Source organism: Ochotona princeps, chromosome 30 (genome assembly GCF_030435755.1).
Source record: "Ochotona princeps isolate mOchPri1 chromosome 30, mOchPri1.hap1, whole genome shotgun sequence".
NCBI lineage: Eukaryota > Metazoa > Chordata > Mammalia > Lagomorpha > Ochotonidae > Ochotona > Ochotona princeps.
Genome location: NC_080861.1, coordinates 18,046,250 through 18,067,167, shown reverse-complemented (window position 1 = coordinate 18,067,167; position 20,918 = coordinate 18,046,250). Strand labels below are relative to the sequence as shown.

Sequence of the window (20,918 nt, the reverse complement as noted above, 5' to 3'; positions counted from 1 at the left end):
GGAATGATTAATAATCAACATCTAACATGTACCTTTTTCATGTTTGAATGTTGTTATCTTTTTTCCCAAGTTAGAGATGATGCAGACGTAGGATTGTTTTTACAATACCACGGATGGATTTCTGCTACATTTTTTAAATCATCTTCCTAAGCTGGGTTGAATTTAGCAGGAGAGGGGAATCATATTTGAGACACCTGATCTAAGGTTGGCTAACAGGGTTAGAAATGGGGAAAAACACATGCATTTTGTCTATATTGGCTGGAACAAATCAGGCTATCATGTGTGAGTGTGTGAGTAGTGGCCCATTGTAATCTATGTTTGATATTTCCAGAGAAAAATGCAAGGTTATTTTCTCGAATCTTCAATTGTGAAAAAGCAAAAATAAAATTGTCTAATAATGGACAAGCAATAATATTTCACATTATGTTGTTCGGAGAAGTGAAGAAAGGCCAAAGAAATAATTTTGAGTTTTCATTTTTTTTCTGTCAAACTGGAGTATTTTGCTACAGGCTAGGTCGCATATTTACATTTACTACAAGAAGATACCTTGCCAAGAACATGATCCCTGTGTTTTTCACAGTAATTTTATAAGTAGGCAAAGATGCAGTTTTTGAGCAGGCAAAGGTGTTACCTTGCCTGTCCTACAACATAAATCAGTCCACTATTTACGATGAAGTTGTTATATATGAACACATCAAATGAACACAGTAATTTCAATAAATACATGAAATATGTGAATACAATACTCTATGTGTAGTATTATGTATCTTCTATTCTGTAATGGGAGCTAGATACACAAATGTGGTTCAAACTGTTCATAAGAGTGAGTTAAAGGAAGTTTATTTTGGCACAACACATCTGCCACAACTTTTTGAAGGTCACTAGTATATATGAATTTCAAAATTTAAAAAAAAATCTACCTCTATTTTAAACAAAAATAAGTATTTATTTTTCCTTTCTACTTAAAAGACAGAGACATAGAGATCTGTCTTTTGCTCACTCCCAGGAACAGGAGCTAGCTTAGGAGGAAGCTAAGAGCCAGGAACTCCATCCAGGTGTCCCCTGGGTTGCAAATGCCCAACCAAGCACCTGAGCTGACATCTGCTGCTCAGATGTATTAGCAGGAATCTGCATCAGACACTAAGTGCCCATATTGGTTCCCCAATATGGGATGGGGGTGTCCCAACAGGGGCTTGACCTTCTGTGCCACAATTGCTGCCCAGAGTTCCATTTTTTTTTTCTGTGTGCCTAACAAAGCTTATCTTTTAACTTCATTTCCCAAGAAATGTTTGACACGCCTTCATACATTTAATGGAATAAGAAAATGACGACGGTCCCTTTCCTTTTGTGGAGTTCCCAGCTTAGCATGGAACCCTAAAAGATAATATCCACCTTCCCCCTTATCGTACATAGATCTTGATTTGAGCAGTTCATACTAATTTAAACAAACCTCCCATCATTCCTTAGAAATAAAATCTATGCTTTGAAAACAACACTGTTTGAGTCCTTATGATGGATGAGAGTGACTTACAAATGAGCTATCCAAACAGAGTTATCATTGACTTGTTTTCCAGAGTGGGTGATGTATATGCAATTGCAACTTGCCAGAGAAATTTTAGTTCAATGTAATTCACCAAAGTTGATTTGGGGATATTAAATCAGTATGCTGCTCAAGTTAGCCCTTGAAAAACAAAAACTCAAGGAGAACGCTAAAGAAGTGTATTGGAAGCAACAGCTTTCCCATTTTGTATTTTGTGAATCTGATCAGATTTGAAAACAGCTTTGTAACAAGCTTTACAAAGAAATCACCACACATGCTTTATTTCATCAACAGAAAACAGCTTACACTAGTACATGTATAGTTAACAGGATTTTTGCCACATACTCGGAAAACACAGTTGAAAAAAGGAAACCATACCAACCGAAAGAGCTGTCTTTTCTTATACGTCTCACTGCATATGTTACTGTTCTCCAAGAGCCTACTGGAAATGAAAAACATGATTTTTACAATATAAAACCTTAGGGTCTAAGGGGTAAGTGCCTTAAAGTTAAATGGATGCACATTCTATTTTAGAACATTTTTTTCTTATCTAATAATCTCCACTCCATGCTTTCTTTTTTAATGCTTTTACCATAATAATTTTATGGTCACGTAACAATACTAAGATTCCATACCCCACAGTAAGATCTCGATGTTAGATAATAAAGAAGGGTTGGGGAAAATAATAAAAAGAACAGAAAAAGTGTGGATAAAAGAAATTGAGAGATATAACCCAAGCTTCAGATAAAAACTTGCATTTTTCTTGTGTCCCTTCCTTTTGATACAAGAGTTATTCTTTCTTTCTTTCTTGTGTATAAAATACTGGGCATCAAGAGAGAAGTGTGCAAGAAATGTATTTTTTCTGTAGGTGAGTCAACCCGTTACTTTTGGGACCCATCAAAATTTGTTCACATATAATAAATATATTTGAGTGTAAGCATATGCACGCAATATAATGAGTATAATATTGAATAAAATCCAGGTAAATATAAATGACACTTGAGTGTAAATATAACATTACAGAGTAAGATAGGTTAATGATTTTTTTTTTAAAAATCAGAGAATAAACTTTCACACTCAACACAGTTGTTAACGTTCACTGAATCTTTTCAGTAGATACTGAATACTGAGTTGCTGCAGAATTGTCCACAGATTTTAATGTGCATGAATTCTCAGCTTTACCCTGTTAAGAGATGTCTGTCTAAATCCCTACGGGTTTTGAAATTACATCAGAATCCCTTGTGTGGAATTGTGTCTCATTTCTATGGTGGCTTCTAAGAGAGATTACTTTAAGGGAGTTTAATTATTTGAAGATTTCCAATTGTTAAAATGCATGATGAAAATTCTCCTTCTTTTTTCCTAGCAATCATCTCTAAATGCTCATTTTAAATTTTCCTGAGTCTTTGCATTTAATCAGATTCTATTTTAATACGTTTTGTAGAATACCACATTAACAAGGACACTTGAAATAAACCGAACCACCACTTTGTTTACGGATACCATATTTCCAAACTAATTTGCCCATTTTGAAGCATCTTAATTGTGATTAGTGCAATTAATCAGGATTCCTTAATTTGACCCTGAATATTAACCATGAAATCAAAAAGGCATTAAATATTTATGTTAATTTTGAAACAGTTGAAAAAGAATTTTGTTAAGTAGTATGAAATATCCTTAAGACCTTCCATGCATCTTATAAGCCTTTAATTTAGTGTTACCTTTCCTCACTAACTCCTAACCCAGATACAATTTTAAATATCGGATTTCTTTTATTTTTGTTTTGAAAGACTTTCAAGTTACTTTTTTTTTATAAAGACCAATGTTCAGAACAAGACACTCAAAATAATGCAATTCCAATTATGATACACATTGCTGTATATGATCTTGAACCACAGAAAATAGCCAATAACACCAACTACATAAATAATTTTAGCAGTCTGGCCAATAAGCCAATGACACTGCAAGTTCCCATATGATCTCAAAATTGATTCCTTTTAGCGCCTGGCAAAGATTACGGGAGTTACATGTTTGGGAGGAGTTTGGGTAAGGAAAATGTTTAAACCTCTCTTTGGAAATAACTGAGAGAACATTTTCCCAAATGCAATCATCTCTGGACATACTAAATAACATAAATGTGTGAATATATGCATATATGTGTGTATACATACAGATATATGTATTGACTTATACATATATGCAAGAATACACTTATTATATATATGTATGTATATATATAATCAATGAGTATACAGGACAAACGTGACAACTTTTATTCCTTTACAGACATGAAAAAGTCAAGTTCATTTTACCTGCTCTCCACAAAAAGGCTTTCCTGGGAGCAAACTGACTGAAAAATAAAAAAAAGGCATTGGATCAGACGTTCTGGATTTGCTGAGGGACCCCCGAATCCTTACCTGATTTTAAAAGTCAAAATACTAAAATACACACAGAAAATGGAAATAATGAGAAAAAAAGGTGAGAATGAGTTAGAGTTAGAAGAGCAAGCATTTCCCACGCAGCATAGTGATCCTTGGCATCTCCACATTGCAAGCCGACTAAGCCTGTTCCTTGGGAGGTCAGAAAAAAGGAGTGGAAGCGGGCTGCTGGACAAATGCATGGCTGAGGGAATCTGAGCTTGTGGTTTCCTCTGAGTTCCCCGAGCCACAGGCACCAATACAGATGGGGTAAATGTTTCAACTGGAGGCAGACCCACCCAGGGGTGGGAAAGTCAGGAAGCCACAAAGCTTCCAAGCTTTGCTGCAAAGCTTCCCTGGTAATGAACAACTCGCGTGGATGAAAAATGGACCGCCAGCCTCTCAATGAGGAAGAGACTTAGAGAGGGGATAGGCAGAAGACAAGTGAGGACAAAATGAAATAATTGGAAAAGAGCAACTAGAAGCCCCATGTAACGCTTGTTAGTTTTTTCATGAACTGAACCCAAGATGGGTTTCTTCTCTTGCAAGGAAGATTAAATTGCATTCTGGGGAAAGTGGATGAAATAAAATTCAAACAAAGTCCAGGAAAAGTATGTTATTACGGTCATATAATAGAGTGACTGCATTTTGGGTGCCATGTCAGCAATTAGTTTTTTTTAAAATACATACATACACACCATATTATATGGGTAACATTTCCTAAAGGTTAAATAAGTGACCTGTTCATTGAGACACGTTTGACTTTAAGGTCAAATAAACTAAAGAAATCTTAATGATCTTTCAATATCTAATTTCTGGGTTTAATGATATCGTTGACATAACTACTGCTCTGAGAAACAAGCAGAATATTATATTCTCTTTTCATTTTGCTGGATAACCGAAGGACAGGATCCAGACAGGATGCTGTCAGAGGCCTGAGCATTTCAGGGAAGGCATCTCTCGGATCATCTCTGTTTTAACCTGTTTATATTTGTAATTCACCTTGAATTTCAAGTGTAGAGAATCAGCCAATGAAAATACAATGCTTTTCAGAACCCATATTTTGAAATTTTGACATTTAACTATGAAAAGGAAAATAAATACGCATGATGTGTTCCTGACATTAGTCCTGTGATCATTTTTTTAAACAGTAAACAACAGATACTTCAGCATTTCATGACTGCATTTCGTTTAGCTTTTCAAGCAGTTTGAGTCAAACCACAGTCTGTGAAAGGTGAAGCTGTTTCAAGTGGCCCTTAAGAGCTCAGCTAGCCGAGCTCTCAGCTGCTGGAGGGGAAGAGGTCAGTTAAGTTTGTAATGTTATGACTGGCTAGTGGAATTACTGCAGCTACTCTCATTTAGGAGCTCATGAAAGACATACAGACCCCTGCAGACTCATGAGTCTAACAAAGCATTTGGGAAGAAGTGAAGCAGCCCAGACTCTTTGAATTAAAAGTTGATGATACCTTTCCCCCAAACAAAGCTCCAGAGTATTTTCTTCTGATTTACGTGGAAAACTCTTTAAACATCATCGCCTCTATCCCTTCATCACATTTTCATAAATAAGATACAGATGGTGAAGGGAACTGATTCAGGAGCTGATGAACATAAACTTTGAAGAGTGGTATTAATAACTTGTACATTTTAATAGCAGAGAAAAATTGTCACAGTAATTAAATGCAACTTTCATAGCTGTCACTTATATGCATTCTCAGATATAAAAGGCTCACTTTTTTCTTTAAAAGAGAAAATCATTTTTGTCTAATGGATTACACCATTTTCTCCCACATCCCACTCCCAACCGCAGTGGCACCTCATGACCTTATCAGTTCTTACAGAAGGGGACTCCCAACACCTCCTAGGAAGACAGAGGAGAGCTCCTGTCAATTCCACTGCACGTACAGTCCAGGTAAAACAGTTCTCCCCTAAATGTGTTTCTTTATTATCCCATGCTTTTGAAAGTCAGAAACATGCTATACAACTATCAAAAGAAGTTTAAATCCTTTCCAAAAAAAATCCATTACATTTCAAATATTAATGACCATAAAACCACACTTTTCAATATAGGACTAAATTGGCAGGGGGAGGTTCTGATTTATAATTTAGGTTTCATATAATACATAAATTTTCTCCCAATATAAAAAAATTTGCACTATATTTGAACATTTTTCCACAAAATCCCGAAGGCAATTTGCATAATTGATTATGGGTCTGCATACAAAAATACATGTGCTCACATGCAAGCAAACCCACTCAGTCACATACACATGCCTTAGAAACCAAGATTATGTCTTGAAAAAGTCAAGCATGTTTCCAATTTTAAAACAAACTGGACTTTTGCTAGCATATCAATGCCATGAGGTATTCTTTAGCTCACTATCATTACTTCAAGCGGTAATTTACATAAATAAATTCAATATTTGAACCTATTTGATTAATTCTACTACTTCAACAATTGCCAAAGAAAGCTAGTTTTAACCCTCAGCTTTTGACCTGTAAAGACAATAAATGAATGGCTAACAAATGTGATCAATGGTAGACTTCAGTAATGTCATTTCCTTATGCTGGATTCTTCTCATTTGCATCATAATTGACTTAATACCCTTTATTCTTCATCTTGTGAAAGAATGATCATGGACCTCAGCCTCTTGGGCAGTGATAATGATCGTTTGGGGAACTAGAAGTGCATAGACCAAAATTCCCTTAAGTCTACTTTCCTTGTACATTGATAATAAAGACTTGTTCTTCCATGTATTCCAGAACATTAACTACTGCTTGCTTTTTCCTTGGCAGTTTAATGCACAGAAGCTAAAAATAACTACTCCAAGCTTTACCAAGGTTGATCTGTGTTTACCACAAACCACAGCAGCAAGGAGGCCAGATCTTTTGTAACATTAGGTGGCTGGCATCTTGGACTCTTTCTTAGATTATTCTCTCCAGGGGAAGCTGATTGCCATGTCAACAGCCGATGGATAGCCCCATGTGATCTGTTCCTACTGAAGTTTTGAGGTCTGCCAACATTCATGAGAGTGAATCTGGAGGCAGATAACCCTTCAGCAAGTCTTTAGGTGACTGCAAATATGTGCGATAGTGCAGCTTCAGGAGTGACCCTGCACTCAAATCACTCTGGTAAGTCACTGGATCCACACTACTTTGAGGTGAATTTGCTTAAGTTGCCAAATTTAGGAGTCATTTGTTATATAGCAGCAGACAGTGCACAGAGAATGTCACTGGTGCGACCGACTGCATGTCTAAAAGAGCTTTAGAGCTGGGCAAAAGGTACTGGTTGTTTCCTTACCCTCCAACAGAGTGGTTCTTACCCTTGTAACAGCCATGTGTGTTTGGAAAAACATAATTAACAACAGAGATCCTTTCCATAGGAAAAAATGTGCATGTGTTCATGGACATAACATTTACAGTTGATACCAGTGGAGACATTGAATTTTAGAAGCTATTCCATAGATGCTCTCTGGAGCATCTCCATTTCCAAACCCTGCCCAGGGTTAACGGTGCAAAGTAATGCTATAAGCAAGGTAGTGCCACATTTGACTCAGGAAAGTCAGAAGTTCTGGCCAATGGAGAGCCTAATGAGCCCTGGTCCCTATTTATACAGCCCTGGTCCCTATTTAATGGAGGCTGTCAAGCAATTTCATGGAATTGAAAGGCTATGGAAGGACTCGCCTTCAAGTTCTCTCCCATTCAGGTCTGCATTTCACTTTTAAAACCTTTTAGTACATATGTTAGCTGTAGATGCTTCAAACAGCAATGCTTTCCTTAATTTTTGAACCTAAGACTCAGGTTTACAGATGTTAAACTTTTGAAACAAATTTGGAAGTGACAGGGGGCAGTGGAAATCAGACTGCTGTATTATTTCAGTGAGGACTTCCCCTTGGACAGAACAATCAGCCAATGAAGTGGGCAAAAAGGTGATGTCCTCATGGCAGGCATTAGTAACAGTATGTTCTGGCACCTAGCTCCTGAATTCGCACCAATGTAGCATAGTTTCAAACAAAGGCTTCATATTGGTTGCACATTATCTATGTAATTGATATTTCTTTTCAACCTAGCATCTCATTAAGAAATGACTTGACTCTGTAGAGCGAGCAAGCAACTGAGCACGAGAAAGAGAGGGAAAGAAGGAAGAGAGAGAAAGGAGGGGTGGGGGGGAGAGAGATGGAGAATGGGAGATAGAATGAGAATGAAGAATACGTTTTGGGAAAGTTTCCCCCATGAAGGCTTTTACACAAGAACATGTTAGGTCTCAGCCTACTGTAGACATGTTCCTATATTGTGACTGGAATACACTGCATTTTGGCATGCAGCAAACACAATTAAAGGCCCATGATGCAATAGGTTGTCTATGTATATATGTTGTATATGATGTAACAGACTAATTGTTATAACTCCTCGGTGCAGATCACAGAGGAAGGGAGATACTGCATCTGACCTACGAATGTTGGCTGCAGCACCTCACAGAAGAGCTCAGGTATGTCTTCCTGCAGAGCGACAAAGCTATCACAGCCCAGGAGGCAGCCACACGATTGCATGGAGGGGGAAATCTGTGGCCAATGTTAGTCCTTTTAGCTCTTCAGCGTTTAAATTAATGTTGGGTGGTCTTCACCTTTAAATCTGTATTTAATTTAACTGGATTTATCTTGGTCACAGTCAGTGAGGGATTGAAAAAAATCAGTCCCAGTCTTTTCATGTGAAGAAAAGACTCACGCAGAAGAAAGTGCCCTACAACTATTTCACTGGTGAATTGTTCCTAAATTTAATTTGATATGAATTTGAGGGGGGGGAGCAGTGTTATTATCTAACTTTAGCACCATGAAGTGTTTATATTTACTAAGAAAAGATATTATTTTGTGTAGGTCTGTGTATGTACTTAACAGATTCCTTGTCTGTAATTCCTATGTACCTCCTCTGTATCATTGCTATTAAAAAGAACACAATAGTTGGTTATCTGCTGGCTAATGGAGTGGGAAATCACTGCTTCAAAGTTGATGACTTCTCTCTATACTCAAAGTCTATTTTACTAACCCATCTTATAACTCCAAATATCAGTTGGTCATTTTCTAGGAACACACCCAAGCTATTCGATAGTTTTCCATCACCTCCATGAACTAGGTCCTCTTCCAGAAACACCCCTGGCTTGCTTCAGTCCAGATTATGTCCAGTCGCCAGTCTCATGCCCTGCCAGCTGACTCTGGGAAACGAATCTGCCTCCCTGCTGATGGAAGGACCACGCTAAAGAGGCAATGAAAACAACTACTCACAGCGTGTGCAAATATTCTCTCCCTCACTCTCTGATATTCCTCTTCTCTCTCTTCCATTGATTTACTTCGTCTGTCATCTCTAAATGGATGCATCCTGTTTTGCTAAACAGAAAAAAGAAATCAGGATGGTTATCCAAGTTGAGTCGTCAGTAATCTACAGTTAAGCAACTGTCAGCTGAGAATAATCAATGTCCACTTCACTAAATGGAGCCTGAGAAGTCTCTCTCCCTTTGGTCCTTAAGGAGTCTATGTGAGAGTATCTGTCATGTGGAGTGTGTGTGTGTGTGTGTGTGTGTGTGTGTGTGTGTGTGTGTGTGTGTGTGTGTGACATGTAGTGCTAGGAAGTATCTGCTGGAAAGTACAGGAGGTGCCTCACACGTTTACGTAGTGATGTGGTGGGTCTCCATGGATGGTCTCTGTCTCTGGCTCAGCTACATAGGTCATCTGACTGCTCAGAAGGAGGCACAGTGCCTAATACAGCAAGAGGAAAAGGCTGGTCAAGGTGAACAGAGGCAGAAATAGCTTTGAAAACTCAGGCTCTGCAGAAAGTGCAAGGGAGCAAAGGAAGGGATGGACAAAATGGAAGATGTGCACGCTATTTCTCTAACTCCTTATTTGGGTTTTTGACTCCTTCACTGCCTGACCTGGTGAATTGCATCTTGATGGAAAGTCGGATTGCAGGCTGCCAGAGGGAATCTAACTTCCCTGTTGTGTTGAGAAGGGTCAAAACCAAGAGAATGAAGAACAGTTCAGAGAAACCAGCATGAGGACAGCTCCTTGCCCTTTTCTCGCCTGAGCTATATCCCATGGTATCCCAACCTGCTGCCCACCTTCCCATAGCTGACTCTCCAAACCATTCGGCATTAGACACGCCCATCCACCTGCTCAACAGACTTTCACGAAGTACACGACCCAAGCACACTTTGCAGCGTCAACAGGAGCCACGGTGCAGCTCGGGATAGAGGCAGAGGTGGTGGAAGGAAATGAGATATAAATGAACAGTTTTTTTTTTAAGTGAGTCTGTAATGCACATCCTGCTCAAAGTGACTCACTGTGAGAGATGATCATGACGAGTGAGTGAAATGCAGATTCTCTTACCTTGAAGAATTCTAAAAACAAAGCCATTTGCCATAGAAGCTATTGTAATTGTCAGAAGCACGAAGTACAATTGCAATGGCATTTGACTTTCTACTGTTCTTTTAATCATTTAAAATTGCTTTTCTTTTGCAGTTGACTCAATTTTCCTTCTAATCATGCTGGATCACACACCCTCCATCCAGAGCGGAGATTTAGCCAAGTCTCTTTACCTTCCTACAGGTGCCATGAATACGGCTACTCAAGAACAGCATGGTGTTTTGTTTTTATCACAAGGAAGGTACATAAGCATAAAGTTCTGCTACAGTTCATGCAAAATAAGCAGACAATTTACATGGACCGGAAAATGCTGGCAGGAAGCGGAGAAGGAGACTAAAATGTGAACTGCATTTTTTCTGTGAAGACTTATTTTAGGATAGTTGCAAAATCCACCTGTCCTCACCATAACAAAGTTTGTTCTTTACAGCTACACCGGTTGCTCATCGGTCTGTATTGACAATCCAGCTCAATTTGTGCACAACTGAAGGACAAAGCTGTAGGGATTGGAACGACTGCCATAGTTACACAAACATCTACAAATGCAACTGACAAAGCTTTTCCCCACAGCTCGGAGCCTGTGGCACCCCAACACCCCAATCCCCCAAGACATGCAGCAGAAACTGCGCCAAGCACCACCCATGCAGCCCAACACAGAGCCATTGCTAAAGCAACCAGGACATTTTTTTTTTTTTTAATGCTATCCATTGAATGCCAAAGTGGGACGCACAGGGAGGCAAGAAGGCTGGGGAAAGGACAGCAGTGTCAGAGGAAGAGCAAGGCTGGGAGGGTCAGAAGGAACAACAGAGGCACGACAAAGACATCAGTCAGCCCACCTTCAAATACAACAATGTCAGCCACTCTCAAACTTGAGAACCAACCTGATTGTCTTCTTTATCAATACTAGAGTTATCTCGCTTCAAGATAAACCGCTTCTGGGATTCTTCACCTTTTTCATCTTTTAAATGTTCACAAAACCTTTGCTCTGGTCTGCCAGCAAAGTAAAACATATCAATAAAAATATTTTCTCCCTGTTTAAAGTTACTTCTTAGAGTTGTTTCTTTCCCCCACAGTAGCACTTAATCCTTTTACTTTTTTTTTTAAGTCTATATGTGGCTTTGATATCAGAGTCGCTGGCATTACAGGTAAATAATGATCTGTCCCACCACAGGTGCTGTTAGAATGGCTTGACTTTGAATGCTGAATCCTGTTTGTTGCCGCCTGGCCACCACAGGTGAAGGTAAAGTACTTCCATGATTTTAAATTTTGAAGCTTATGCATATAACGTAGTCTCTACACATTTCTCTCATTGATTTTGACCTCCTTCACTCCTGAGTTCAGGCAACTCCCCAACCGTTATTTCCCCCCCAAAATACACCTGTTCAGCACTTGAAAGTCCACCACATTAGTTCCCCTATATCTGGAAACCCAAACCACACCTATCACTGCGTGCTCCCTTTTACAAATCCTTTGAAGCCTTAATAAGTAAAATCATTTAAGAAGTAATTCTATCATTCCCCCAATAAAAGATGCTCCAGGATCTGTCACAATAAATTCTGACATTCTTGACCATGTCTTGGAAATCAGTTCAATAGCTGGGGAAGCAGGAGATATTTTGTTTAAGCAACTTAATGATTAATTAGTACAGCAGAAGTGTTCCAAGCAGTTACGAACTATCCATCAGTCAGCTGGGTTGTTTTAGCTTCTTCTAATCATTAGGCGTGGTTAAGGCGACTGACTTCCTTTCCCTGTTAATTTCCCATCATTTTCACAGCACACAAAGAACCCAGTGAACGACTTGAGCTCAGGTTCATCCGGAGAGGAAGTGCTAAACTGTCTCTGGTTTAGAAACTGTTGTAATTTATGGGTCGTACAGTTTTTCTGTCATGTCTGATGCATTGCTTCAGAAGCCTAGAGGGTGTTCTCTCCTTACTGAGTTCATTCTGCCTCCAGTCCCTGGGAAGCCACTTCATAGTGTCTATTGTTTAGGGTGGAGGACCAATAATTAAGAGAATGTCACCATTCATTCACAGCTCCAATAGGAAAAACAGCACTTTTAAAACAAAGGGGTAGTTTAAATGTATAATTCAAGTCTTGGTGGAAAGTAGTTGTTCCTTAAATATAGTGAACAATTTTGGAACAGTGATGACCTGATCTTATTAATTCTTCACAGTAAATTCAGGCGGGACAGGCACAATATTTATTTCTTTTTCCATCTTCTGAAGACAAGGCAATCCTGTAAGGACTTTTTTAGAGTCTGAGTTATAACTTTTTTATTTTTCTCTGAGCCACAGGTGGCAAGCAACCTGCTCATATGCTTACTGAGACCAGGCTCAATCCTTCTCTGATTATCTAGGGCATAACGGTCCCTCAAATCAAAAATAAAAGTCAGAAACCCCCACCACATCACCCTAGAGAAGCATGTACATGTTTCCCACTAAATGTGAAATGTAATGTGATATAAGATAAACATCTAGAGCCGCAATTATGGCAGCTGAAGATTAGAACACTAAAGAAATAAACAAGTCGCACTTTACAGTGAGTCAACTGCTTGCAGAAATGAAATCTGCCTTCCTGTAGCACAGTCATAGTACACTCAATCAGTCATTAGACTACACAATCTCACAAGAATGTAATTATAGACGCAGGTCACTGTAAGTTCTACCAACTCTGAAGAATTTGTAAGCAACTCAACAAATGCAAATGCGCTGTTATATCACTTTTTTTTTCTCTAGCAAGAAAAAGGAGGAGGCTGCTTGAAATACAGATGTTGATTGCACACCTGTTAAGTAGGTCTCTTCTTGTATCTCCAGCTCTGCAGTCCAGTATGCTCCAGTAGCTAAAATGGTCTGCTTACTGCTATAGTTACTAATAGCTTTTATGTCAGTTTCTATTGGTCTGTTACTGATCAATTAGAAACGCAATGGCCTCAGATGCATACGGTGGTGATTCTGTTTTAGATTAAATCCTTTATAAGTTGGAGACATTGCAATGAGAACTCAGCATGCTAAACAAAATCTGAGTATATATTTTGTGTAGGGTTATTGATTTTAGAATGCCTCGACCTATGTCTGGCATTTGCAAGGCCTTCTAGAGAATGAGTAAATTTATCAGCGTATCAGTAAGTGAAAATTTAGCATAACTTTTCATGAATCATAATGCAGGAACAGATCAAAGGACTCAATATGTAAGACATGATGTCATAAATCCTCTATATAAAATGGAAGAAGAGAAATCTTTGGCAATAGGAGAACACATACAAATTAAGTACATTAAGACGACACTTTTGAACAATTAGATTTATGTATTGGGTCACATTGATCAAGATTAATTTTGTTACTAAAAAGCTTTCTGAAATCTGAGGGCATTTGGGGAACACCAGGAGCTGGAAATCTTAGTTCTTTTAGTTTTGCTATGTCTGATTTTGAATTTTTACGGTTGCAATGAGAAAGCTTTTTGAACATTCCTTTATGGTACTCTTTGTTTTTCATAGTATAAGATATTTGGGAAGAAGATGGCTTTCACATAGTCAAATCATGATCAAAAGGTTTGTTCTAATTAGTAATGCAAATATTGTACATAGCAATAGTATTCCTTACTGGCATATAAATTGCACAAGTATTTTCCCAATAAGTGCTTTCAAATGTCTTAATTTGTTTTTCTGATTTTATAATATACCACTTAAAATTATTCATTCTTTCTTGTTTTTTCAGAAACATATTAAGTTACTATAAAATAAACATTCACATTTACTTTTTAAAAATTAAATAAATCCAGTTATTTTTTCCAGTCCGATTTCAAAGAGAACTATTTATCACTACGGAGTGAAAGAGCAGTTTTCAGGTTATGCACACGCAAACCAACATATACAAGTACAATATTAGAAGTGATTGCACGACAAATTACTCTAATGGACCCTTACTGCTTTAAAAAAATCTGTTTACATCTAACTTCACAGTACAGCAATATTATTTCCATATCACAAAATGAGAGGAACTAAAATAATGTATCGTGAAATTTTATTTTAAATGGTGATGAATTACCAGTAATGCAGTTACATAGGAATGTACCTTCCCCTTCCCTGACAAAAACACTGAAATTCCAGAAGGTCAAGTTATTTGTTCAAGTAACATGATCACACTTTACTACCTATCATATGGACACGCATCACACGTGTCTGTTGTTTGTCGATGGACTCTCTGTACTGTCATTTGAAACCAGAAAGTAGGTTTTATGCTTAGCTTGGAAAACAGTTTCTTGTTTTCAATGAAAAAACAGCACTGACATTTTAAATCAGTTCTACGTCATTTTTGATCAAACCTTTAAAAGGTTAGAACTAAGTTCTCATTGTTCCCTAATTAGATACAACTCACAAATTCAGAAGCAGTGGTGCCAGAGAAGACAATAAAATTCTGACTTCCAGTCAATCAGCTCTAATTTCGTCTAAATTTTTGTCCCTTTGAAGTTTGAAATAGATGAGCACTTATTACTATTAATTTTAACCTTTTATGATCCTGATATGATTTCAATTGTTTGCTCACACTGTCAGATTCTTGCTACCAAATTTACTAATGTTCTTCCCAGTTATGAAGCTTCATTTTTCCTCTTTTCCCCTACACACAAATGAAGAATTCAAATCAAGTAAATATGGAGGGACACAAAAAGAAATGCTTGAATGTTGGCTTCATAATTTAAAAACATTTACCAATGCAATTTCCCCCTAAAGGTATAGATACATCTTCACCCTTCAGCTGGGGCTACTCAGTTTTACTTTTAAATGCATATTTATTTATTTTCATCTACTTGAAAGCAGGGAGGGAGATGAAGACAGAGAGAGAGAGAGATTCTCACACCACCAAATTTTCATCCCAATGCCCACCACAGATAAGGCGAGGTGAGTTTGAAACCCTAAACCCAGATTCCTTCTAAGTCTTCAAGACTAGTGACAGTAACCAAAGCGCTTGAACCATTTCCTGCTGTCTCCCAGAATTCACCAACAGGAAACCCAACTGGAAGCAGAGTAGCAGGGAGCAGAACTGGCATTTGACACTGTAGGCTTCCCAAGCAGCTTAACTGCATGAGCCACAGTGCCTGTCCCACCAAAACACACTTTAGTGATCAATCATGTTACAGAATCCTGTTGCCTTAGCATTTGACATGTCCAATAGGAACTGTTTATAAATTTGGTGCCTTCCATTGAAAACATAAAGTCCAATGTTTCTTGTAAAATAAGTTCATTTCAGATTTTCATGATCAATCTGTTATATATCTTTTCCTTCTTTCCTTCCTTCCTTCCTTCCTTCCTTCCTTCCTTCCTTCCTTCCTTCCTTCCTTCCTTCCTTTTTTTCTTTCTTTCAATAGAAAAATACTCCTGGCCATGGCTGCCTCAGTGGCTAAACTCTTGCCTTGCAAGTGCCTGCCATCCCATATGAGATGCTTCACTTCCCATCCAGCTCCCTGCTTGTGGTCTGGGAACACAGTAGAGGATGGCCCAAAGCCTTGGAACCCTGTATCTGTGTGGGAGACCCAAAAGAAACTCCTGGCTTTGAATTGGCTCAGCTCTAACTGCTACAATCACTTGGAGTGTTGAAACAGCTGATGAAAGATCTTTCTCTCTGTGTCTCATGTTCTCTGTAAATCCGCTTTTCCAATTAGAAAAAAAAAGAGGGAGGAGGAGGAGGAAGAAGAAAAAGAAGAAGAATGAGGAGGAGGAGGAGACGTTTTTCTGTATCTTAAAATCCTAATACATGCAGTGCTAAATATCCATCTTTTTCTTTCTCGTGGTGGCTCAGTAGGCTAATTCCCAGCCCTGCAGCAGCATCCCATATGAGCACCAATTCCTACTCCTGGCTGCTCCCCTTCTGATCCAGCAGGGTTATGACCAAGGAGAATAGTGGAGGATGCCCCAAGTCTTTGTGCCTCTATAGCCAAATAGATTTCTGAAAGAAGCTCCTGGCCCCTGCTTCGTATATGCTCAACTCTGGCTTATTGCAGCCATTTGGGGAGTGAACCAGCTAATGAAACATCTTTCTTTCTCTCCTTCTCTCTATATATCTTCATTTCCAATAGAAAAAAAAATAAGTCTTAAAAAATAATGCTTAAATACAACACGAGTTTTTAAGACATCTCTAACTGGTACCACCACTGTCTGGAGTAATTTGGTTTTACGGCCTAACGGCCTTGAAAATCTCTTAACAAAGTGGTCTCATTCCTAAGAACAAAATTGAAGGAAGCACTCATAAATGAATATCCAGTTTCATTGTTCATCACATTCAGAAAATAAAACCTAGTGAATTATGTAACTGACTTACAGTATGCGATATGTAAGCAGTTTGTAAATGATATTCAGTAGTGGGGCATAGCAGCTAAAGCTTGCTTCTTCAGCCTTGGTATCCCACATGGATACTGATGCTGGCTTGCGTTCCAGCTGCTCCACTCTCATTTGAGCTCCCTGCTATTACACCTGGGAAAGAAGTCTAGCTTGGGAGATTAGCAAGAAATTTCTGACTTCTAGCTTTAGATAGACCCAGATTCAGTTGTTGTAACCATTTGGGGAGTGAACCAGAAAATGTAAATTTTCTCTATGCCTCTCCCTCCCTTTCTCTCTGCAACAATGCCTTTCAAATGAATAAATCTTTTTTTTTTTTTCAAATAAAGTATCCAACACTATTGGTATAATAGAAAAACAATCACATTTACATTAAAAATGTAATGAGAATTACGTTAGTAAATTTTTCTGGTTGGTGAAAATAGCGAATGATTTTACTTCTAACTTTGGTGTTTCATGATTATTATAATATATAAATACTGTACCAATCAAGTAATAAAAGTTATTAATTTATAAATATAAGAAACCAATTCAACAAGTTAATTTAGCTGACATCAAGTCATTGGAATTAAGCACAATCAAAATACTCTTACAATTTGAATATTTAAAAATTACTCTTCCATAGCATTTATTATTTTCTGTCCAACTAATATGTACATTTAAGTGCATTGTTTTGTCAAATCAATTTTTAATCTTTCTATGGTTCTGCCATTTTTTTCAAATACAAGTTTAATTTTGCTCCCTACTTCTAACTTTGGCTAATCACATTCAGACTCTGAAATATGTAACGTTCATGCCCTTATGAAAATGCCTTCTTTATTTCTATGCCTTTTTGACCTATGTGCTTAGAAGTATAAATTCACTAGTGATAATGCAAATTATTACCAAGTGATAATGCCCCAATTAAAGATCTTTTTTTGTTTCCTAAATAATGTTAAAGGAAAAAGTAACAGGGATAAGAAAAAATGGGAAAGAAAACATATGTAATAAAAACTTTCTTCTTGAAGTTGGCATTTGGTGTCATAGTAACACCTCTGGCTGCAACACTGGAACCCCCTATGGGGGAGAATTTATGTCCCGGTAGCTCTATTTCTTTGTGTTTATTTATTTATTTGGAAAGACAAATGTACACAGAGAAGGAAAGAGAGAGAGAAAGATCTTCTATCTGCTGGTTCACTCCCCAAATGGCTGCCATCAGTTGGAGCTGAGCTGATTGAAAGCCAGGAGCCAGGAACATCCTCAGGGTCTCCCACATGGGTCTCCCACTCGGGTCTCCCACTTGGGTGTAAGGTTCCAAGACTTTGGGCCATGCATTATTGCTTTCCCAGGTCACAAGCAGGGAGCTTGATGGGAAGTGGAACAGCCAAGGTATGAACCAAAGCTCACAAGAGGTCCCTGGGGATTCAAAGTGAGGATTTTGCCACTAGGTTATTGGGCCAGGCCTGGCAGCCCCATTTCTGATCCAGCATCTGGCTAGCAGCCTGCAGCAGCAACTGAAAATGGCCCATGTGTGTGGGAGACCCAGATAATGCCACTGGCTTCTGGTTAAGGCTTGTCTCTACCTTGGCTGCTGCACTCACTTGGGCAGTATACCAGCTGATAGAACTCCGTAACTCCAGCTTTCATATAAATCACGGAATCTTGAAAAAAATCTGGGAATATTACATTCTTATTTTATGGGCTTTATTTTTATGAACTGTGAAAGTATGAGGATATTGACAACATCATCAAATAGGCATGCAGATCAGGTATATTTACTTTGGTTAACACAATACTTTGGCAATAAATTGAGGATTTTCAAAAACATGTCAAGGATAGCGAAAACTGTTTATAGAATTGCTATTCTTGTAAATTGTTCATGGATCGTCTTAAATGGAGTATCTGCAAAAAGGGGTGCATATATATTCTCAAATAAAAGAACAACATCAAATACATGCCTAGGTTCTTCAAACTTAAACATTTTACATGTTATCCCATGAATGTCAAGCAATCTATAAAAATCATCACTATTCTAGGGGTTCTTTCATTTTAAGATTGGTCTATGATTAAGATTCAAGATTAGCCTAGGTTAATGTTAGGCTTTCTGTATATTAAAAAAAAAAAAACACCTAGTAGTATCATCTAAGTAAAGCCACAGATTTCCTAGACTCAATCCACAAATGCAGCCTCTGGTTCATTGTGTTGGATCACTCACGTCTTTCCTGATGCTATTTTGACAGAAAGCACGACTTCTTGCAGGCTGAATTTACTTCTTTTCCCTTGCCACTCTTAACTGATGTTGAGTGACCTGGTTCACTTCAGGGCATTAAATTCAAACGGGTTTTCCAGATGTCAGCTGATTCATACCCGTCGTCATAAACTGACAACAAAGAAGGCTAGACTAGCCACGCATTCACCTCTAAGTTCTCCACCCTTCCATTTCCTTATCCTATAGATATAAAAATACTGCCAGTCATCTATTCAGTAACTCAATGTTCCACTCTCTTGCCTGAGAACACCAATGCATATTGAGCATGAAAACCCCTAACACCAGAAAAAGTGGATGTGAACTAACATACCATATTTCACTACAGTAATAAGTTTAATAATTTAAATGGGCTTATAAACACAAACATAACAATGAGAATCAAGCCAGAAAAATGTGCTATCTCTAACCCTGTACACATTGCATGATGTTTCACACTTGTTCTAAGCTTCCCAAGGGACAGGTACTGCTTGCTGCTTTGGTTGTTGTACAAACTGATTTGAAACAACTCTTACCTTATAGTACATGGGAGACCTAAACAGATAGAAAGCAGCAAGAGGAAACTGTCATTCAATAGAGCACTCAAGAAAAATTAGAAACTATTGCTGCATTGTCCTTATTTTTTTGGATTGGGTAAACTCCCAAGAGTACACATGGCATAATAAACCAAAAATTTCCTTAGCGTTAACCTTGACTAAGACAAGAGTCCATTTGAACTGTAGCATTCAAATAATAGTTGGATTTGTTTTCTTCCCAATGAAGCAGTGAAGTTTTCTTTGGAAGCCACTAACTGTAGTTGTTTTTGCTTGGGTCAAAGATTTTCTTCTTATGTAGTGTGACACTGCACCTGCAGGAATTCTTTTGGAGTTTATGAGCAAATACCGTACTGTAGTTGCTGGGAAGGTCCAAAGTTGTCAATGTGGTTTAGTTGACACAGAATTATAAGTTGTTGTGTGTATATATGCTATTGCTCTCATTTTCCTGTTTTGAATGACAAAAGCTGGAGGCAAAGTGGTCTCTTAAGATTATCCTATCATCTAGGAGACTTGAATGATGGATAGAGTCATGTTTCAGGGTAAAATGTTTTAGGCAAGGATTTATTGTTTTAAGATTTTTATGCCATGTATGATAAAAATATTATCATCATAACATTCATTGCAAACAACCAGACACTCATTTTTTTTCTCCAAAATAATGCAATGTTCAGTTACTAAAAATGATAAAACTACAGGCAGATCTAAGGCACCAAGGGAAGAACATTGCATTTTGAAGGGATGTCCAATTCTGTGCCTACAGCAAGACTGGTTTCAGATTAAGGGAATTCAACCACATGTTTGCTGCCTCCAAAATTATTATATATTTATAACTATTATATACGTGGTATGTACACATTTGATGAGCCTTTCTGTAACTGTTCCACACTGTGGAATATATATCATGTATTTTCACACTCATGCAATCCTGGTAAATTTGTCATGACTTCTCAAGTAAGCTAGGAACAGAAGATGAATATGTCCTCTAACCTTGTCTTTGGTTCAAAGTACAGTGCTTAAGACTTGAGAAATACTTTTTGCCTGACGTAAGTCAAGATGACAGAATGGGATTTTAACTCCAGTGTGAAATCCGTCAAAAAGTTTGTCATGCTGTATTCTTGTTTTCCTGTACTTTTCACTCTGTAACTTAGCACACGATTGTTTAATTTGGCTCTTTGGCTAACTTTTAACAAAATCAAGCATACATTAGGATTTTATAAATATATACAAATGAGTATGAGTAAAAGGATAGTGGTCTGAAAATATTAATTCAATTTAGTCCATCGTTCCCTAACCCTAAAAAAGAAGTCATGGCTACAAGACAGAGGCAAAAAATTTGGGTCTTGGTTCCCTCTAAGTTGACTAAGAAAGCTCATGATGATCATGAGCTTAGCTTTGCCTACCTTTTTTTCTGTGGGGGAAACAAAAAGTCAACAAGCACAAATTTTATA

The 20,918-nt window shown here is 37.9% G+C and overlaps 1 protein-coding gene across 1 annotated transcript in view; it reads right to left on the bottom strand.

Annotated features, from left to right (window-relative positions):
• Positions 1-20,918, bottom strand: part of ARPP21 (cAMP regulated phosphoprotein 21) — a 109,891-nt gene that overhangs the window by 70,291 nt on the left and 18,682 nt on the right. Inside the window, exons 9-12 of the mRNA XM_058657047.1 lie at positions 11,243-11,351; positions 9,231-9,332; positions 3,850-3,887; positions 1,923-1,982 (exon numbers count right to left, since the gene is read on the bottom strand). Coding sequence (XP_058513030.1) covers positions 1,923-1,982; positions 3,850-3,887; positions 9,231-9,332; positions 11,243-11,351 — 309 coding nt within the window. The remainder of the gene's footprint in view (positions 1-1,922; positions 1,983-3,849; positions 3,888-9,230; positions 9,333-11,242; positions 11,352-20,918) is intronic.